Source organism: Brassica oleracea, chromosome C8 (genome assembly GCF_000695525.1).
Source record: "Brassica oleracea var. oleracea cultivar TO1000 chromosome C8, BOL, whole genome shotgun sequence".
NCBI classification, from domain to species: Eukaryota; Viridiplantae; Streptophyta; class Magnoliopsida; order Brassicales; family Brassicaceae; genus Brassica; species Brassica oleracea.
Genome location: NC_027755.1, coordinates 25,861,578 through 25,880,251, shown reverse-complemented (window position 1 = coordinate 25,880,251; position 18,674 = coordinate 25,861,578). Strand labels below are relative to the sequence as shown.

The window sequence follows — 18,674 nt, the reverse complement described above, 5'->3', positions numbered from 1 at the left end:
AATATACATAAAGTTATTAATTATATTTGTTTCTAACAACAAAATGTCTAAAAGTATGATTTATAAATTAAATATTTCATTGAAAGTATCTAAAATCATCCAAAAAGCTTAATTAACCAAATTTATCTAAATAATTGTAATTTAAAACATCTAAAATTATCCAAAAGTTCTGGAGTAACCAAATTTATTTGAATATTTTTCCGAAATATCTAAATTTTTTTAAATTTTTTAATACGTGTATCTTGTTTATGTTAATTATCCAGAACTATCCTAAAAACTAATCCACATAAAATCAACATGTGCCTCTCTGATGGCGTTGGCCCATGATCTAGTGAAATTGATCAATTTGTTACATCTTAGAGTTAGTGGGACATTAAATGCAAAAGAAACTAACTTAAGGTAATGGGATTAAATTGGAATGAGATCTCATCTGTGGACTACAATAAAAACCTATAGACTAAAATCTAGAGGTAATTGATGCTCTCTTCATAATATAATAATCTGAAATCGAGAGAGCGCGGGACGGCAGTACAGAGAGACGAGGGAGAATTTTTTTTGTTCAACGAGGAGGGAGAATAATTAAAAACAAAAAAAAAAGAGAGAGAAATGAAATAAAAAATAAAGAAAAAATCGCAGCGGAGACGAAGAAGAGGAAGAAGAAGAGTTGAGGAAGACGAAGAAGCTTGAGCTTTTTGTTACTCTCTACTTAAGCTACCAACTCTCCCTTTTCCACAGATTCTCAGGTACTTTTTTGCTTCGCTCTTTCTCTCTATTGCTGTAAAATTTGATCGCCAATTTCTCAGTGCTTCGATCGATCTGGGGGGGTTTCGACGTGATTTCGTTTAACCTAGATGCGAATTTCATCAAATAAGCACCTGAGAGAGGATTATGTTATTTCGGTTGAATCGGGGATCAGATTAGAGGTTAAATAAACGTGCTCTTCTCTTAGGGTTTGGTGGTGGTGGTGGTGATACAATGAGACCTAACACCAGGAACAAGAACAAACGGCAAAGACCATCAGACGCTGCTGATTCCTATTCTCAAATTCTCCGGTACAATATATTTCACTTCTTTGCATTTTTTTTTTATTTTTTTTTTTCCCCCTTTGAATCTAATAACTGATGCGAGAAGATAATGCGCAAAAAACAGATGAACAAACACGAGAAAGTAAATCGACACAGAAACTGAAACTTATGCGAAAAACAGATAAATATAACATGGTTCAGTAAAGATAAAATTTTATTAATTAGAGGCTAAATGTATTTTACTTTTAAGTAAACCTTTGCTACTTTTTTTCTTTTTTTTTGTGTTGTGCAGAAAGATCCACGAAGCTAATGATGTAACCGATGAAGACGTGAACCAGCTTTTCATGATATCCAAGCCACTTTGTCAAGGCTGCCGTGTCAACACCCGTGACAACCCCAACTGTTTCTGCGGTCTTGTTCCTCCGCCTAACGGAAGCCGTAAGTCTGGTCTCTGGCAGAAGACTTCCGAGATCATCCAGGCTCTTGGTCCTGATCTCTCCTCCGAGCTTCGTGATTCTGACTCTACGCCGGCTGGTTTAACCAATCTGGGAGCTACTTGCTATGCTAATAGTATACTCCAGTGTTTGTACATGAACACTGCGTTCCGGGAAGGAGTTTTCTCTGTCGAAGTTGATGTCTTGAAGCAGTATCCTGTCTTGGATCAGATTGCGAGGCTTTTCGCCCAGCTGTATGCTAGCAAAAAGTCTTTTGTCGATTCTGATGCTTTTGTGAAGACGCTCGAGTTGGATAATGGGATTCAGCAGGATATACATGAGTTCTCCACTTTGCTTCTCTCCTTGCTTGAGCGTTGCTTACGCCATTCTGGAGTTTCCAAGGCCAAAACAATTGTGCAGGATCTCTTCCGCGGTAGTGTCTCGCATGTGACCACGTAAGATTGATCTTAAGACTGCTTATTTGATTTTTGTAAGGCAAGAACATATCTGCTTTTTGGTCTCTTGTTCATCTTTTCATTTTCTTGTCTTGTAGGTGCTCAAAATGTGGGAGGGAGTCCGAAGCTTCTTCAAAGGTCGAAGATTTTTATGCCCTTGAGTTGAATATCAAGGGCCTCAAAAGTTTGGATGATAGTTTGAATGATTACCTTAGCTTGGAGCATCTCAATGGGGACAACCAATATTTTTGTGGGAGCTGCGATGCCAGAGTAGATGCCACACGCTGCATTAAGCTGCGCACACTACCTCCTGTTATCACTTTCCAGCTCAAACGATGTGTTTTCCTCCCTAAGGTGGTTTCCTCGATCTTAATACGCCTTTCTTACTGACTCAGTTGTGCACGTAGTTTCTTTCAACATCTCTACCTCTTGTATGCCTTTGTGGATTACCAATGCTGACGTATGTTTCTTGGATGTTATCTTCGGTTGATTGATTTATTTATTTTCTTACTCATGAGTCATGATCATTCCCATACCTTTTCCTTTGCTTCTCCTGATACGTTTGTATGTATAAAAATTGAAATCTTAGATAAGACATTGTTAAAAATTTCCTGATTTTTTTTGCTGGATCATGTCAACAGACTACGGCTAAGAAGAAGATTACGTCCTCGCTTTCCTTTCCTCAAGCGCTGGATATGCGATCGAGATTGGCAGAGTCTTCTGAGAATGAGTTGACATACGAACTCTCTGCTGTGTTAATCCACAAAGGAAGCGCTGTGAACAGTGGACATTACGTTGCTCACATAAAAGATGAAAAGACTGGCTTGTGGTGGAAATTTGACGATGAGCAAGTGTCTGAACTGGGTACACATCCATTCGATGGAGGTTCTTCTTCAACTGCACAGTCCGAGAGTAATGGTGCCGCTAGTAGTGGGAAAACCAAAGATGTCAAACAATCAGGTTCTTCTTCTATTAAGTCGGAGGTTTTCTCATCCAGTGATGCTTATATGCTGATGTACAGTCTTAGATGCGGTAAAAAGGAAAGTCAGGAAGGACAAAGAGAGAACCCTCTTGACATAGCCAACGGAGAAGTTGCTAGTGTTCAACAGCCGGAAGGTTGTTATCTTCCGTCACATCTCGATAAATGGATCAATGACCTGAACGCAACATTCCTTGAGGCGTGCAAGCAATTTGATTTAACAAAGGAAAGTCAATTGAAAACTTTGACTGAAAGGAGGCAAGAAGTACGGACTATACTTTCAGAAGCTGCTGTTCAGTCACTTGAAGAACAATATTTTTGGATCTCCACAGAATGGATTCGTCTATGGGCTGATACCATTTCGCCCCCGTAAGTTAATCTCCTCATACATGCATTTGTTGTTATTCTCTATATACCAGCGCCTGCTGGTAGTATTGATATGATTTTCGATTTAGAAAATTAGATCACATCCATGCTTTCAAATGTTTTTGTACAATGTAGCGCTTTGGACAACACCCCGTTACTTTGTTCCCATGGGAAAGTTCTTGCCTCAAAAGTTACTTGCATGAAGCGTATATCTGAACTTGCATGGACGAAGTTAGAATCAAAGGTTAGTGCCTTTCCCTTTTTCAAGACAAAAACTATTCTTGTCTTCAAGTTTTGTATCAGCTGCCATCATAAACCATGTGTCATACTTCTGTTCTAGTATCATGTCCTTGAATTATTTGCTGGTTTTTGCCACACCCTTATTTCATCTTTTTTATGTTTAGTTCAATGGTGGACCAAAGTTAGGGAAAGGGGACTACTGCAGGGAATGCCTTATGGATGGTGCTCGCATGGTTGTCTCTTCTGACAGTTATAGGGATCGAAGAACATTCATGAAAAACATAGCAACTGATGTTCTTTCGGGAAAGTGCGAGGACGGAAATTATTACATCTCTAAAGCATGGTATGCATTCAATTGTCCTGTAACTTATAAGTTTGTAATAATACCGTTTTTGCATATTTGTGCGTGTTCGACACTTGATGCATTTGCAGATGGCGACTTTAGCACGTAATTACTATTATTATTATTATTTTGTGGGGGTGTTACCACAGTTAGCTGCTTCTATGATAAACGCCACTGGGACTCGCACTAACATGTTTCAAAAATCTTGCTCCTTCTAAAGCGTAATATCACGTTTCCAGGTTGCAGCAATGGGTGAAAAGGAAAAACATTGATGCTCCCAGTGAAGCAGATGCAGGACCTACAAATGCAATCACGTGCAGTCATGGAGAGCTGATGCCTGAGCAAGCGCCAGGGGCCAAAAGAATTCTAGTTCCAGAGAATCTCTGGTCATTCCTTGTTGAAGATGCTTTAAAAGTGACACCAGAAGATACTTCGGGTTGTCAATGTTTCCCTCTGGACTCCATCCAATGTTCTCATTGCACATCCGAACTTTCTGAGGTTGCAGGCGTCGAGGATGCATTAAGGTTAACCATTGTTTACTTGCTTTTTCTGTTGGTCTTGATACTCTTTAGATATTTTCTTACGTTCGGTCTGATGCAACAGAACAATAAAGGCCAAGCAGCGCCAAAATCACGATAAGTTAGCCACGGGAAAGGGTATAGCATTAACGCCACAAAGCCCATATTTCTTGTTGCCATCTCCATGGCTAATGCAGTGGAGAAGCTATATTAACATGACTGGAAAAAATAGTTCCTCAGTACCAGAGCCTGAACTTCTTGATGGAGTCATTAATACTCTCAAATGCCAGAAGGTAAGATTCATTGCTGGGCAGCGATTTGGTTTATATATGTACAGAAGTGCTTAATTCTAAATTGGGTTCCCTGACTGTTTTCTCTATTTCCTCTCATACACCTATTTAGATGTGTTAGTAAAGGCTGGTGAATATAAACTGTCGTATATCAGCAAGCCTTCTTTCATCCTCCCACTAGCAATCTGAGCATAACACTAATGGTTTGTTCCTATGGTTATTGGTTTCAGCACACTCGACTCCTTGAAAGGCTCCCTGAACTTGTCTACAGACGTGGCTCATTATTTCAAAAAAATCCATCTGTAAGTGCATTATATACAGTAATATGCTTCTCAATCAATATTGCAATCGTTTGAATTAATAAAGCCAAGATCGAATGGAAAACTGAGAGTGTTCATTATTGGCACAGGAGAGACTGACTTGTTTCTGTAGAAGTAAGAATAGTATATATGACATTATTCAAGTGTAGAGATATGGTTGTGTTTCGTAACTGGTTTTATTAGGGCTTGGGAGGGTTTAGGATCTCTAGGATAAACTTACTGGTTTTAATAGTTTGGTTATGTGGTTCTGTGGTTTGATTGTCGTTTCATTTTGAGATAATGAGGGAATTGTGCTCTGAATTTGGCAGTGGCTGCGCTTCAGTTTACATCATTTGTCTTCTTTCTTGGCTGTTTTTACCGATGAGATGGAAACTGCTTACTTTGATCTAAACTCTTGTTTTCTGCACATTTTTCTAGACGGATAAGCTGACAATCATCCCTGAGGATGACTGGAAGTATTTCTGTGAGGAGTGGGGAGGGATCGTGGAGAAGGGAGTCTCTGCTCTTATTGAGGATGGTAGTAATATGAATCGAAGTGCATCCCAGGACGTAATTGACCTTGATCAGGATTCTTCTCCTGATGTTAATATGGAGATTGATAATCAGCAGCTTATTATCAGGACATTTCCAGAGGTAACGTCTTGAGCTTTTGATACTACATTGAATTGTAAAGTTGGCTTAGCTTCTCGCATGAGGCTCAGATGTGTTATACTATGATGTTTTTTTTTCCGTAAAAGTAGATGTGATCATTTGTAATCGTTTGAAGTTTATGAGTTGCATTTAACAATAGCTTTTAACCTCGGCTAGGTTTGTGAGGAATGCATAGGAGAGAGGGAGAGCTGTGAGTTGATGCAGAAGCTCACTTATTCTGAAGGAGATGTATCTGTCTGCCTGGTGCGCGGAAAGGAAGCTCCAAAGTCAATGTTAAATGCATCTGACTCGAGCTTTGAGGTGGACCGTCGCACGTCAAAGCGTTCTCGAAGAACTAACTATGGGAAGCAGACTAGCCTGAAAGTTTCTGCAACGACCACTGTGTACCAGTTAAAGATGATGATATGGCAACTACTAGGGGTAATGTCTTCTAACTCGAGAATAGTCTTAGAAAGTTTCACTGGGTTACTTGTGGATGATAGACAATGACATGTGTGCTGTCATAATATGCAGGTGATGAAGGAAAACCAAGAACTTCACAAAGGCACACAACTGATTGATCAAGAATCTGCAACCCTTGCAGACATGAACATATTCCCTGGCGACAAGCTTTGGGTGAGAGATACCGAGATACATGAGCACCGCGATATTGCTGGTAAACAAAAACTTTCATAATTATTTCAGTGTAGCTAATTACCTAGCTTAAGTTAAGATTTATCTGTTTAAGAATAAACCATCTTGATGTTTTCAACAGATGAGCTTTGCGATACGAAGTCAGGGCCTCAAGATATAGAAGAAGGTTTCCGGGGCACACTATTGACTGGAGATATCACTTTTGAAGCCTGCTAGTAATTCTCAGTTAGTTGTGCAGGAGATGGATGACAGTTTTTTTTTGTAAAGGCAAAGGCTTTGAAGCTTTATTTTGTGCACAAAGATATTGGTGAAAGCTTGCAAATGCCTGAATCCGTAGATGTTTAGGCGTGGATGGATTTGAAGCTGTTGAGGCTTTTTCTGTGTGTGTTTCTGGTGTACGTTTTATTTTAGTGTGACATTTGTGTTACAAAACATCTTTTAAGTGCATATTGAAAGTAGTTCATTTACAGAAACTTTGTTTTGTTTGCACAAAGGTTCTTTTACAGAAACTAAAACGGGAGCTCAGTATTCGTTATCAAATCCATATGTACAAATTACAAACATTTATCCCATTAACTCATATCTTGCTTGCTCTTATGGCTTAGTGAACAGGAGTTGCTCCACCAACACTCTTGGATTTAGAGAGAAGCAAGTCTTTGAGCTGCTTGTAGTTTATCAGTTCCTCTAGTGCATCTGATGTACTTCGAGCCATGGAAAATTCAGATTCTGTGCCTGACTCTGAACCTTCTCTCTCAACCCCATACATTGACGCCATGTAAGTGCTCGAGTCTTGTCGTAATGGTGGTGCTGTCTTCAACATTTGAACGAGAACTCCAACCGCTGCGTCCTGTGACTTTCTCCCTATAGGTAGCGTCTGTGATATAGAGCTTGAAGTTTTCCTTCGGTCAAGACTTTTGCTGCACCGGAAGAAATGCAAAATCTTATGTCAATATATATATGGTATGAGCTGTGCTCATTGATCAGCTTTCTGTGAAAAGATTTAAGAAATGGGTAGAGCCAGTTTACCTGTACTGGAGTCCTGATTCGTCAACATCATCGAAATCAAAAGGGCATGAACAATCAGGTTCATCCAAATCATCTGCAGAAGAAAATCTACTCGGGCTCCTCGAAAACCCGAATCTTGGTGAGCCACTTGAAGACAGAAGTCCAGAGAACCTGCCTGAATCTTATTTGCTGTCCTTTGTCAGCTGAAAGATTTGATTCAAAAGAAAAAAGCACAACGTCAGCTAAACACTGTGATCTAGCAGTCGCATTCAGCAAGACACATTATTAAAAGTAAGAAGCGTAAAAACCTTGTGGCCAGGGTATTGGTTCATAAATCCAGAAGGAGAGTCTCCGCTTCTGGAGCTCTTGTAAAATGCAATCCCAGGAAAAGAATCCTGGGATGAAGTGGAGCGTCTCGTGCTTCTTGGGGAAAAAGGAGGGAGTGGATTCCTATCAAACGTAGATGAAGAAGGAATGGTCACTGGAGCAGTCCCTGGCCTCACATTAATCCTTGGACTATAATCCCCTGAAACATATGTTGGAGTAGAAGGGAGGTGAAAGCTGATGACTCTCACCACCAAAACCATCGTGGAAATCGTGTATAAACCCGGTGAAAACGACTGGTTAGGTGTGGCGTAATGACCTGGAGGTCTCTGAAAGCCGCTGGTCCAGCTATGTGGACGACCAGCTCTACCATGAAAAGACGTGCCTGTGCCTGCAACACTTTGCCCTGGAGAAGGAAAATACCTCATAGGATCCGTTGCAGGACTTCCCACGTAATCAGTTATGATTCTTGGAGGCAATGTGAAGTGAGCACCGAGATTAAACTCAGACAAGTCACAACGGTAAGTAACAGAGGCGCAGAGACGACCAGGAGGTACATCAACAGGCGCAAAGTTAAACTCTTTCACATCTCCAGAGAGTACATCATCGCTGAAAGATGAAACCTTGTAGATGAGATCATAACCAAGAGAATAAGAGAATTAATTCGTGTATTCTTAATTTTCTTTTCACAATTTGACCACATGTATAATTAAACACTAACATCATTATTACTTCTTTTAAACATAACTGACATGGTATAAAGTGATATATAAAATCTACGAATTTCAAAAGTTTGTCTATTTATTAGACAATATAAATTAGTTCGTGTACTAAATGAACATCCAAAATAGTTCGTCTATTTTATTAGCAAATAAAAAATAGTATGTGTATTTTTAAAGTATTTTCCCATTACAAACACAAGACTCCACTCACTATAGAGATTTTGAAGTGTATCCCCTTACATTTAATGGTGACTAGCAATGAATGGGTTTAGGGTTTACATGTTTAGGGTCCAATTTGTGTGTATTCTCCGAAGATTTTTTATTTTACTAAGCCTATTATCATTGTCTTCGTATTTTTTTAGCTTTAAAATTTTGAACTAGATTTTGACCCGCTCTTGAATATTTTATTTTATATTTTTTAAAAAATTTAAATTTTATATTTGTGTTTTTTTATATAATATTTTTTTAAATGATTAACAAGATGTTTTAATAATTGTATTAAAATAGTTAGATGCAGACATATATTATTTTTGACAAACTTGTTAATTATTATGGATGTTCTCGATCATATTTTTAGAAGTGGACGTTTGGTATTAGTTCCGGTTTGATTTTGGGAGTTAGTTTTTTCGGTTAAAAGTTACTATAAAATAGGGTTTATAAGTATTATTTATAGAATATTTAAAACTAAATATAATGATTATCTCTGATTGGTCCAGTAACTAAGATGATTTATTTTATATTGTAAAGGATCAGCTTTATAATTATATAAATAGTAACAATTAATGATATGGTATATGAACTCAATTAAATTAGAATGAGCATAGTTTTATGATCATTTATAACATTGAATATGGGTTCTGATTTATTTTCGAATTTATAACATTGAATATGTTGGCTGGTCTGAAAATTGTTATAATGTATTCAATAATTTTTTTTAAATTTGTGGTCGGAATCAAGAAATAGATTAGGGATTTTCACAAGGAAAAAAATCAGAAAGTATTGTCTTAAAACCAAAAACTAACCGACGGAGAAGTCTCGGTCTCTCCAAAGCAATGAATCTGGAAATGTTCATCAAATCAACATCTTTTCCGGTCGAAGAAAGAAAAAAAAAGAGGATAGAGATCGATGGAGAAGTTAAAGGAGCTAATCATTCAATATCTCGATCTTTCAAACATGCATCCACTTCTAGATCTGTAAGTTTTTGTATTGTCTAAAGATTCCTAGTTTCTTAATTTTTTATTTCAAGCTCTTAATCGCTTTAACTTTTGACTTGCAAGAACATACCAGATCGAATTAACAAAATAGATCAAAAATACAACAATACGAAATCACCGACTTGTCCAGATTCATTCAAAGCTCGAGTTAAATCCAAATAATGAAGGCTTTTAGAATAATCCGACTACAGAAAAGTAAGTATAGATATAGAGATCCTTACATAATAGATTGCAACCTTTTTGATTCTTTTCATATGTTTGTACTTTTCAGATGCAGGACAAAGGTCGGACAGATGAAGACCTTATTTTATTAATTAGTATCTAAACATCGACTATAAAAGCATCAGAGAAGGTACAATTTTTAAAATGCTGTTGTGATCTGAAAAAAATACATTGGACAATTAAGCACCGTTTAATTTATGCTGTTGTCTTATTAATGTTTACGATTCATGTGCAGGTCGTGCAGTGACATTCTAAAGACAGTGACGGATTCATTTGACCGTAACTAACAATTATAAAAACACTACAACCTGAGAAAAGATAAGTTTTTAAAACAATGACATGGCTCATTTCAACGCATACAATGACTTCTACAATCAAATTTAAGATTTGTAGAATCTATTACATGAACTTTTATCTTTATTTTACGGGACAAAATTGACTGTTGTATGATTATAAGAGACATAAGGCAAAGTCCTACAATATCCATACAATACAGAGATAAGTCTTGGACTATTCACTTGTCTATTTTATTGAGTAAATCTTTTCTTCTCCAGCATTCCACGTTTATAGCAAATTAGTACTTGTCCTGGACTATAGAGTAAAAATCTAGATTGTTGTATATTTTATTGAGTTGTAGTATTAATGTATACAATTGAAGTGCATGCCGTGCAGTTTCATCTTTAGATACAAAGCTTTATTCATGTGAAGACCATGGGACATGAAACATTCTGCAACACGTTTCCAAGTATGTACATCTTAAACTATTAACATTCTAGTAGTTAGGATGCGAACTCAACTTGGTGATTGATTGGAACTGAGTATGGTAGTTAGGTAAAAAAAACTGGAGATTGATTGCAGTGTGTTTGATTGATGTGTGATTGACATGTTTAGTACTACTCGCTTAAATGAGTATTGAAAAATTAGAAATACTGTTATTTTAAAGGGCAAATCTCCAAAATAGCACATTTCTAAGTTTATATCACAAAAATAACACTCAAAAACTAAAATGACCAAAATAGCATTTTATCTTTTGAAAATTTTAATTTTTTTATTTTTCAAAATTTGAAATCTTATCCCCAAAACCTCATTTCTCAACTCTAAACCCTAAACCCTAAACTCTAAACCCTAAACCCTAAACCCTAAACCCTAAACCCCACCCTTTAACTCTAAACCCTAAATTTGTGACTTTTGATAAAACATTAAGTGCTATTTTTGTGATTTTTGACTTTGAGTGCTAGTTTGGGAACAAAAACTTGATTTAGTGCTATTTTTGTCTTTTTCTCTATTTTAAATGACCTCAACGAAATATCAAAGTATGTTGCTTTTAGTAAACTATTGAACATGAGAAAAAAAAATTGGTTCTTCGACCATGACATGAATTTTTCCAAAAGTTGAGAAAACATTATTTGAGCGTTAACACACACGCATATGGTGTGTAAGCAAATGCAAGTGTCTAGATAAAAAATATGTCATCTAAAAATATAATTTGAGCTTTCAACATGCTCCATTGGGATCTCTGCTGGGAGACCATTGAACAGAAGAAATTTCTTCTGCACCAGAGCGATCAAAGCAGGCTTGATCTCAGAGTCCTGTCTTAAGGCAGGGTGGAGGAGTAATGGCATAGCGCGTAGTAGGGAAGTTACGCGGGAGGTTTCTCTGCCCGATTGGAGCAGCTTGTTCCTACTGTAGCGCAGCCTGTTCAGAAGCTTGTTCTTGTGCTTGAATGGTATGCTGCAACTGCTGCATCTGCTGTTGCATCAGTTGCATTGCTGCAGCGAGATCATCCTGATGGCTGTGATCACCCATGGTGGTGTTGATCGGCCTTGGCTGTTGTTTGTTCTGTCTTTCTAACCTTGCTATCTTCTGGTTGGTAAGCGTAACTAATTCTCCTTGTGTGTTTCTTCGAGTATGTCTACTGGTCATGCACCAGGAACATTAGCTGCAACAAAAAGGATAGAGCAAATTAGTGGTCTTAGACTAAATATATAACCGAAAAATAAAAGTGAAAAGTTGGTCCCCGTCGCAACGGCGCCAAAACTTGATACACTAAAATTGTGTCTTTATCTATTGCAAGCTAACAGTGTAGATGTAGTATTTGAGATTCAATTCCAGAAGACCAGTTTACACTTTATCTCTATGGGATTAATATTAAGCTAAAACAATGAATGGGTTTTAAAATTGATAGAAGCTTAGAAAGCAAGTAACATCTAAACAAAAGGATTTTTTTCAAAGATGATAAGCGAGCTAGCCTAGAGTGATTGGACGGGTTACAAAGGATGCGAGCCAAACAACTATTTAAGTTCTTTCAGTTCGAGTCTAGAACTCGTGTAGCAAAGGAAGATCAGCCCACTGTCATGGTGCTTCTCCTTTTATCCATCGATCTCAATACATAAACTCTCGTTTGGACTGAGATACGATGATAAACATTAAGAACTGGTCCGATCTGTTCACAAGACACCCTAATATCTACTTTCGCTGATTGGGGATGTAATGCTCATTCATGACAAGTCTAGCAACCTATTACATGGTTAACGAATAGATTCAGCCTAAGATCTAACATTAAGCGGCCAGTTTAATGCAAGCATTAAGAATAGTTATAAATGAAGACAATCAATGGATGCTTATTTATGTTCAGCTCGCAATCTAGCACCCTAACACCCTAGGCTAACACGATCGACTACTCAGTCATAACAAGAGAAAACACAGAGATCAATTCTGAATAATATTGCATTTTAATAAAAGAGATAAAAAAAAGGGTTCATGGTAATCTTCTCTATGGTGAGAGAGATGGAGCCTTCTCCCTTTACAAAGTAGCAAATCACAGATCTCCAAAAGTCAAGTATGGTTCCTTGTCTCAAAAGCAGCTTAGAATAATAATGAGAAACAGAAAAATAAGATATATGGAAGCCACATGCGACTGGGAGAGAAAATAGGGAGATTAGGGCAAATCCCGAAATAAGCAGTAGTTTCCTTAAAAATCTCTGCCGCTGGAACAGGCACTCGGGGTGTTCCGCACGATCGGGAACATCCATCAAGACTGTTCTGTGTGAAAATCACCAAATTGCACTCTTGTCTACCTCTTTTGCTCCAACTGGTCCATCTCCCATTTGGTGCAACTCCAAACCTGTAATGCCTCGGAAAAGACTAGGAAGACTCGATAAAGACATGAAACCAATTGGAAAGCATATATACAAGATGTCTAAAACGCCATATATCAAAGATGGTCCGGTGATTCGAGACAGACTCGACGATTTGTGGCGGAGAAGAGGTAGCTTGAGGTAGAGACGTCCACGACAGAGAAAGATAGAGATGAATGAGTGAAGCTAGAAGTGATCAGGTCTAGCAAATGAGATCCAATATATGAGTTCCATCCATGTGTGGCGTTGAGAGAAGCCATCATGGTGAGTTCGGGATAAGAATGTTTGGAAGGCTTGATTGGTAGTTGGGGTTGAGTGGCTCGTTGGTTAGTGATGAGGAGAGTCGCCGGAGAAGACATTGGTGTAGGTGATGGTGTGTGTGAAGCGGATTGTCCAATAAAGTGTGGAGACATAGAGAGTTTGATTTTAGATAAAAGAGAGAGAGAAAGCGAGAGAAAGTACAAAAATGTGAAACCAAAGAGATTGAGAGAGATGAGAGATTGTTACGATGGAGAAACCAAAGAGATTGAGAGAGATGAAATGGTTTATTTCTAAAAGAAAAGTGTATTGATTGTAGTGGTTATGGTAGTCTTTCTCTCTCTTCACGCGTGATAATAGAATATAGGGGTTTGCAAATGTATTAGACCTTAGGATGCAATGTAAGAGGTATAGGGACAAAATAGACATAAAAAAAACACATCATCTGAAAAGTCAAAGTTCCATCTATGCAAATATGCAAGTTATCCGTGTATAGGGACTAGGCATGGGCGTTCGGTGGTCCGTTCGGTTTCGGTCCGGGTGATTCGGGTTTTCGGGTTTTTGGTGTTATGATCATAAGTACCGTTCGGTTTTTACTAATTATCGGATCGGGTTCGGTTCGGATCAAATTTAACCAATGTTTAAAATCGTACAAAAATATATTTTTAAAAACTTCGAAAATTGACAAAAAAAAATTCAAAATATATAAATTATTTACAAATCTAATTAAAAATTAGTTAAACTATCTAAATTAACTAAAAAGTATTCAAAATAACAAATAAAAAAAACTACAAAAATATTTTGAATACTCTAAAATATCTAAATCACCTTAATATATATAAAAACATTAACATATTTAACTAATTTCGGATATCTTCGGATCCTAATTCGGATTTCGGTTCGGTTCGGGTTATAACCAAAGTCCAAAGTAGTAAGCTTATAAGTTTCATTCGGATATTTTTGTAAAACCGTTCGGATTCGGTTTCGGTTTTTCCGGTTCGGGTTAAGGTCGGTACTTCGGGTTGAGTTAAAAAATGCCCGGGCTAATAGGGACTGTAATTTCTTAAAATAATAGGCTTTACACCAAAATAAATAAATAACAGGCCCACGAAGAAGACCGCAAAGGTTCAATACAAATTGAAAGTTTAAAAAGTTGACATGTGCCATTTTTCCCCCTATGGAGAAAAAACCTACTTTATTGTATTAGATGTAGAAATAAAAGATCTTTAATGGTAGATCAAAGTTTTGACAAAAAAGAGTTTTATATGGTATAACGTAGGACTTTCATTATTATTAAACGCGATAATAAATGTTCTACTAGAGTTTGACCCGCGGGTTCGTGTGGATTTTTTTTATATGAATTTCCTGAAACATAGGTGTTCCATTTTTTTGGGAAATTTTCATGTTTACCACTTTTTTATTACCATTATTCATGTTTATCACCAGTAAAGAGATATTTTCAAAAATATCTTATTCATTATTATGTGGCAAAAGACTATTATACATTTGTCTTCTATATATAAAATAAATATTTAAATAAATAAAAAATAAGAAAAAAATAAAAAATATATTTTTTTTTATGTTTTCGAATTATACTTGTTTCAAATTTGAACTTTTATATATTTTTTTCGAATTATTTTTTTATTTTTTTCAAAAAAAAATTTTGAAAATCGAAAATTACTTTTGAAACAATTTTTTTTTAAAAAAATATATTTATTTGTATATTTATTAGAATCTTAAATTTAACATTACAAAAATTCTACCTTCTCAACTCTAAACTCTAAGTCTAAATTAGTTAACCTAAGCGTTATAAATGTCTTTTACCCTTCATTAAAAGTGAAGGTAAAAGTAGTTAGTGTAAATATGAAAAATGGTACTATAAATCTAGTATTTTTGATAATTCACCATTTTTTCTCTTTCAGTATATTATTTATTGCAGAACAAAAAGTAATAATTAGAAAATAGAAATCTGTGTACAGATTAAAATTATGATTGAGTGGGAGGACAAATAAGCTTTGAATGAGTAGCAAGACAAATAAAAGAGATTGACATAAAAAATAATTAAATTGTAATCTGCATATAAGATAAGAAAATGGATGAGATATTTGCGAATGACAAATGAACGTAAATTTAATTATTTTTTATTGAATATTGCTAAATAGTCTACTTTATTAATTCATGTTATTCACTTTTAAACTAATCAAATAAATGTTTAAAAATAATATTTAATATATTTCATTTGATGAAATAATTTTATTTCACGACAAATTTATTTTTATAAAATATAAGGATCTTTTATTAAAAAAAATTTACATAAAATTATAAATTATAAATATCCAAAATTTTATGTATTTTGTTAACAAAAAAATAGTCATACATGTTATATTAATATCATCTTTTATTTTTGCTTCACTCAAATCATATATAACATCTATTTATTAAAACTGAAATACTTTTTGGAGTTTTTTGGAAATATGTATAACAGTATAAATAAGAATTGTTTGGAAACCTTGATAAAAATATAAAAAAGTATAGTGTCTTTTTAGTAGTTTCATTAATATAATAACATTAATTGTCTTTCCATATTTACTCAGTTTAACAATTTCATTAATTATATTAACTTAACAATATATCATATCATTAATTATATTACCATAATAATAATAATAGTGAAGATTTTTTTTTCAACATTAACTTTGTGTCAATTATATAATCTAAAATGTAAAATAACTAGATTTTGTATATGGTTACACGTTCGGTTTAGTTTTTTTGCTAAGACTTTTATTTATTTTAGTTTCAATCGGTGGAAAATTACAGAGCGAAAAACATAATTCAAAAAAATATTTTGTGAATAAAATAATAACTTAATTCAAAATAATAAAATATATTACATTTATTGTCACCTAACTTTTCACTCCATATAATTATTTTACTAAATAAAAACTTTTTGTATTCCAATTAATTTAGCCAAACACATAGAAAGAGTCATTTTTATTAGTTTATAAATCAGTTAGGCATTAACATTGGCTATCCATTTAGGTATAGGTTGTTTTTTTCGGGTAAAGTTTTTTTTTTTTTAAATTAGGTTCCGCTTGAATATTATAAATTTATGTGTGGGTTTTGAGTTAGGTCTTTATGGATCTGGATGACTTCAGTTCTGATTTAAATGAACATAAAAATATCTAAATAACAAATGTATTCGAAACGGGTTCAGATATTTGTACCAAGAATAACCATACTACCAATACTGTTTAGGTCTTTTGAATACAATTAGTTATATTACGACACATCTAAAATATATAACACTAATTATGAAAAAAATATCAATGTATAAAAATGTAAGAAACAATATCCGCTCAGGTGCGCGGATCAATCTTTACCTGCGCGGATCAATCTTTAGTTTACATTGATAGAGAAACATATATATTATAGATTATTATTTTCTTAGAGTAAGTAATATAACTAAAATAATTAATACTTGTTTAATAAATTTTTATGCAAACTTAGTTTAATGAATTCATATATATATTAGTTTTTATACTTTATTATTTATACTTAATAAATTTTTATTTGAAGGTTCGCTATTTAATTTTAGTTATTTTATTTTCTTGATAAATAAATATATTTATTTATTTGTATAATTTAGAGGCTTTGAATAGTGGCGGATATAAAAAATGCATATCAAACTGATAATGCATATCAACACATCAAATGGATTTTAACCAAATTATACAATATTAACATAAATTTATTTATAAAAAGTTACTAAATTATTATATTTATTGAATGTTAGAAAATTTATAATAAAAAAATTAAATACCTAAACTAGAAATACAAATTCTTAAGTAGAAATAAAAATATATAAATTACCAAATAACAAATAACATGTAAGAATTTATAAAAGTAACTTATATAAAATATTATAAAATAAAATTTATAGACAAGTATTTGATGTTTTAGTTATATTACTTATTATCAAAAATAAAAATGAAAATAAAATAAACTATAATATATATGTTTCTCTATCAATGTTAAATTGTGCTTATGTTAAATATATATAATTTTATGTAAATGCTTTTATAAAAGATATTTATATTTTATAAAATAAATTCATTTTAAAATAAATTTTTCATAAAACGAAAAAATATTAAATATTATATTAAAGATTGGGTTGTTTTGTATGAAAGTAAATAACGTAAATAAGTAGGCTATGTATTAATAATTAATAAGAAAATAATTAAATTTACATTCACCATCTGCAAACTTCCAACTCATTTGTCCCTTTTATATGCAGATCATAAATTTGTGGGTTAACGACCTAATCTGTGCAAGAAATATTATATCATGATAATGTGCTGGCAAAGACTGACGTGAATTTGTTTTTTTTTTTGTTATACGTTTTAATCGAGCTCTTTAGATTACATTATTAGCGATGACAAAATGACGTAGAAAAAATATTTAGAAAATACTGTCAATATTATTATCTAGTTTATTATTGATAAGATATTTATTTCTATTGTTTTAGGGTTTTAATGATTTTCTGATATATAGAGCTTGTGAACAGATTATTGATATTTTTTTAAAGATTTTTTTGTTAAGCATTGAGAAATGTATTTTCAACATTGCTTTCAGATCTGTAAATCTCAATGAATTCAAGAATGCATCGTCACCTAAATATTCTTAGAATCAATAGATTACTTGTATTATGTAGCTTCCGCTAACAAAACTTGACTTTGAAAGATTTAATAGTTAGTTGATGTGAAGCCCTTTGCACTTACCATTCCGATACGACGAGAAATTAAGTTCCATGCGTACATTTTATAATTTTAAAATCTTCATCTTACTCGATTAAGTCATGACGGTCTTGGATTAAGAAAGGGCTTTCCTGCGGACAATGGATTGAATTGAATCTTGGAAAAAAAATTTTGTACCACAAAAACAGGTACATTGTTTACTTTATGCTAATCTCAAATTTGTATCATTTTTGACTTTTAATGCGTTTTCCTATTTATAAAAATAAACCAAATAAATGGTTTTACAGACCTAAAGAAAAAAGGAACTGCATTGTAAATACATATACCAATGTAGAAGAACTTTTTTGGTTCTAAAAATTTTAGATTTCTACGGACTGTACAATGTACATTCTACAAAATGAAAAATGAAATCCACAATTTTCATTAGATATACTATGATTAGAATAATTCATCCACATTTTTCATTAAATCTACTAAGGTTCGAATAAAAGATCTAAAGAAATAACAATAATTTAAAAATATTTGGAATACACATTATGTGCTTTGTGTTGTACATATATTTCTAAAATATGTAGAACCAACAATCTACTAATTACTCAAAAGCTAAAACGTGTAGAAACAGATTTCAAATGGGTTAATTGTATTGTACACATAGTAGAATACAGATTTTACAGATAAGTATGAACAATTCCGAAAATATGGGATGTGAATTTAAGAAAATATTTGGAAATATTTGTTACCATTTTTGAAAAATATCGAATTTTTGTACCCAAAAAAACAAAAT

At 33.9% G+C, this 18,674-nt stretch overlaps 1 protein-coding gene, 1 long non-coding RNA gene and 1 pseudogene across 2 annotated transcripts; 2 read left to right on the top strand and 1 right to left on the bottom strand.

Moving 5' to 3' along the window:
* The first annotated feature begins 445 nt into the window (after positions 1-445).
* On the top strand, positions 446-6,721 carry LOC106312028 (ubiquitin carboxyl-terminal hydrolase 26). The gene is made up of 14 exons (XM_013749396.1): positions 446-743; positions 950-1,052; positions 1,318-1,914; positions 2,013-2,268; positions 2,556-3,262; positions 3,395-3,503; positions 3,664-3,842; positions 4,082-4,366; positions 4,446-4,653; positions 4,881-4,952; positions 5,388-5,603; positions 5,778-6,041; positions 6,135-6,276; positions 6,376-6,721. The coding sequence occupies exons 2-14, from the start codon at positions 976-978 to the stop codon at positions 6,468-6,470; spliced, it is 3,207 nt and encodes a 1,068-aa protein (XP_013604850.1). The 5' UTR covers positions 446-743; positions 950-975; the 3' UTR covers positions 6,471-6,721.
* A 59-nt stretch (positions 6,722-6,780) lies between these two features.
* LOC106309041 lies at positions 6,781-8,236 on the bottom strand (annotated as a pseudogene).
* A 1,058-nt stretch (positions 8,237-9,294) lies between these two features.
* On the top strand, positions 9,295-17,552 carry LOC106310798. Its single transcript, XR_001263867.1, has 5 exons — positions 9,295-9,498; positions 9,583-9,714; positions 9,791-9,871; positions 9,977-10,486; positions 17,431-17,552. It is a non-coding gene; the product is annotated as an uncharacterized LOC106310798 (long non-coding RNA).
* The last annotated feature ends 1,122 nt before the right edge of the window (positions 17,553-18,674 follow it).

Bases quoted from the DNA above. Each gene is read 5' to 3' on its own strand.
- LOC106312028 (XM_013749396.1), top strand. From the start codon at position 976: ATGAGACCTAACACCAGGAACAAGAACAAACGGCAAAGACCATCAGAC. The intron at 4,367-4,445 runs GTTAACCATTGT...CTGATGCAACAG, and splicing joins GGCGTCGAGGATGCATTAAG to AACAATAAAGGCCAAGCAGC. The intron at 5,604-5,777 runs GTAACGTCTTGA...AACCTCGGCTAG, and splicing joins TTATCAGGACATTTCCAGAG to GTTTGTGAGGAATGCATAGG.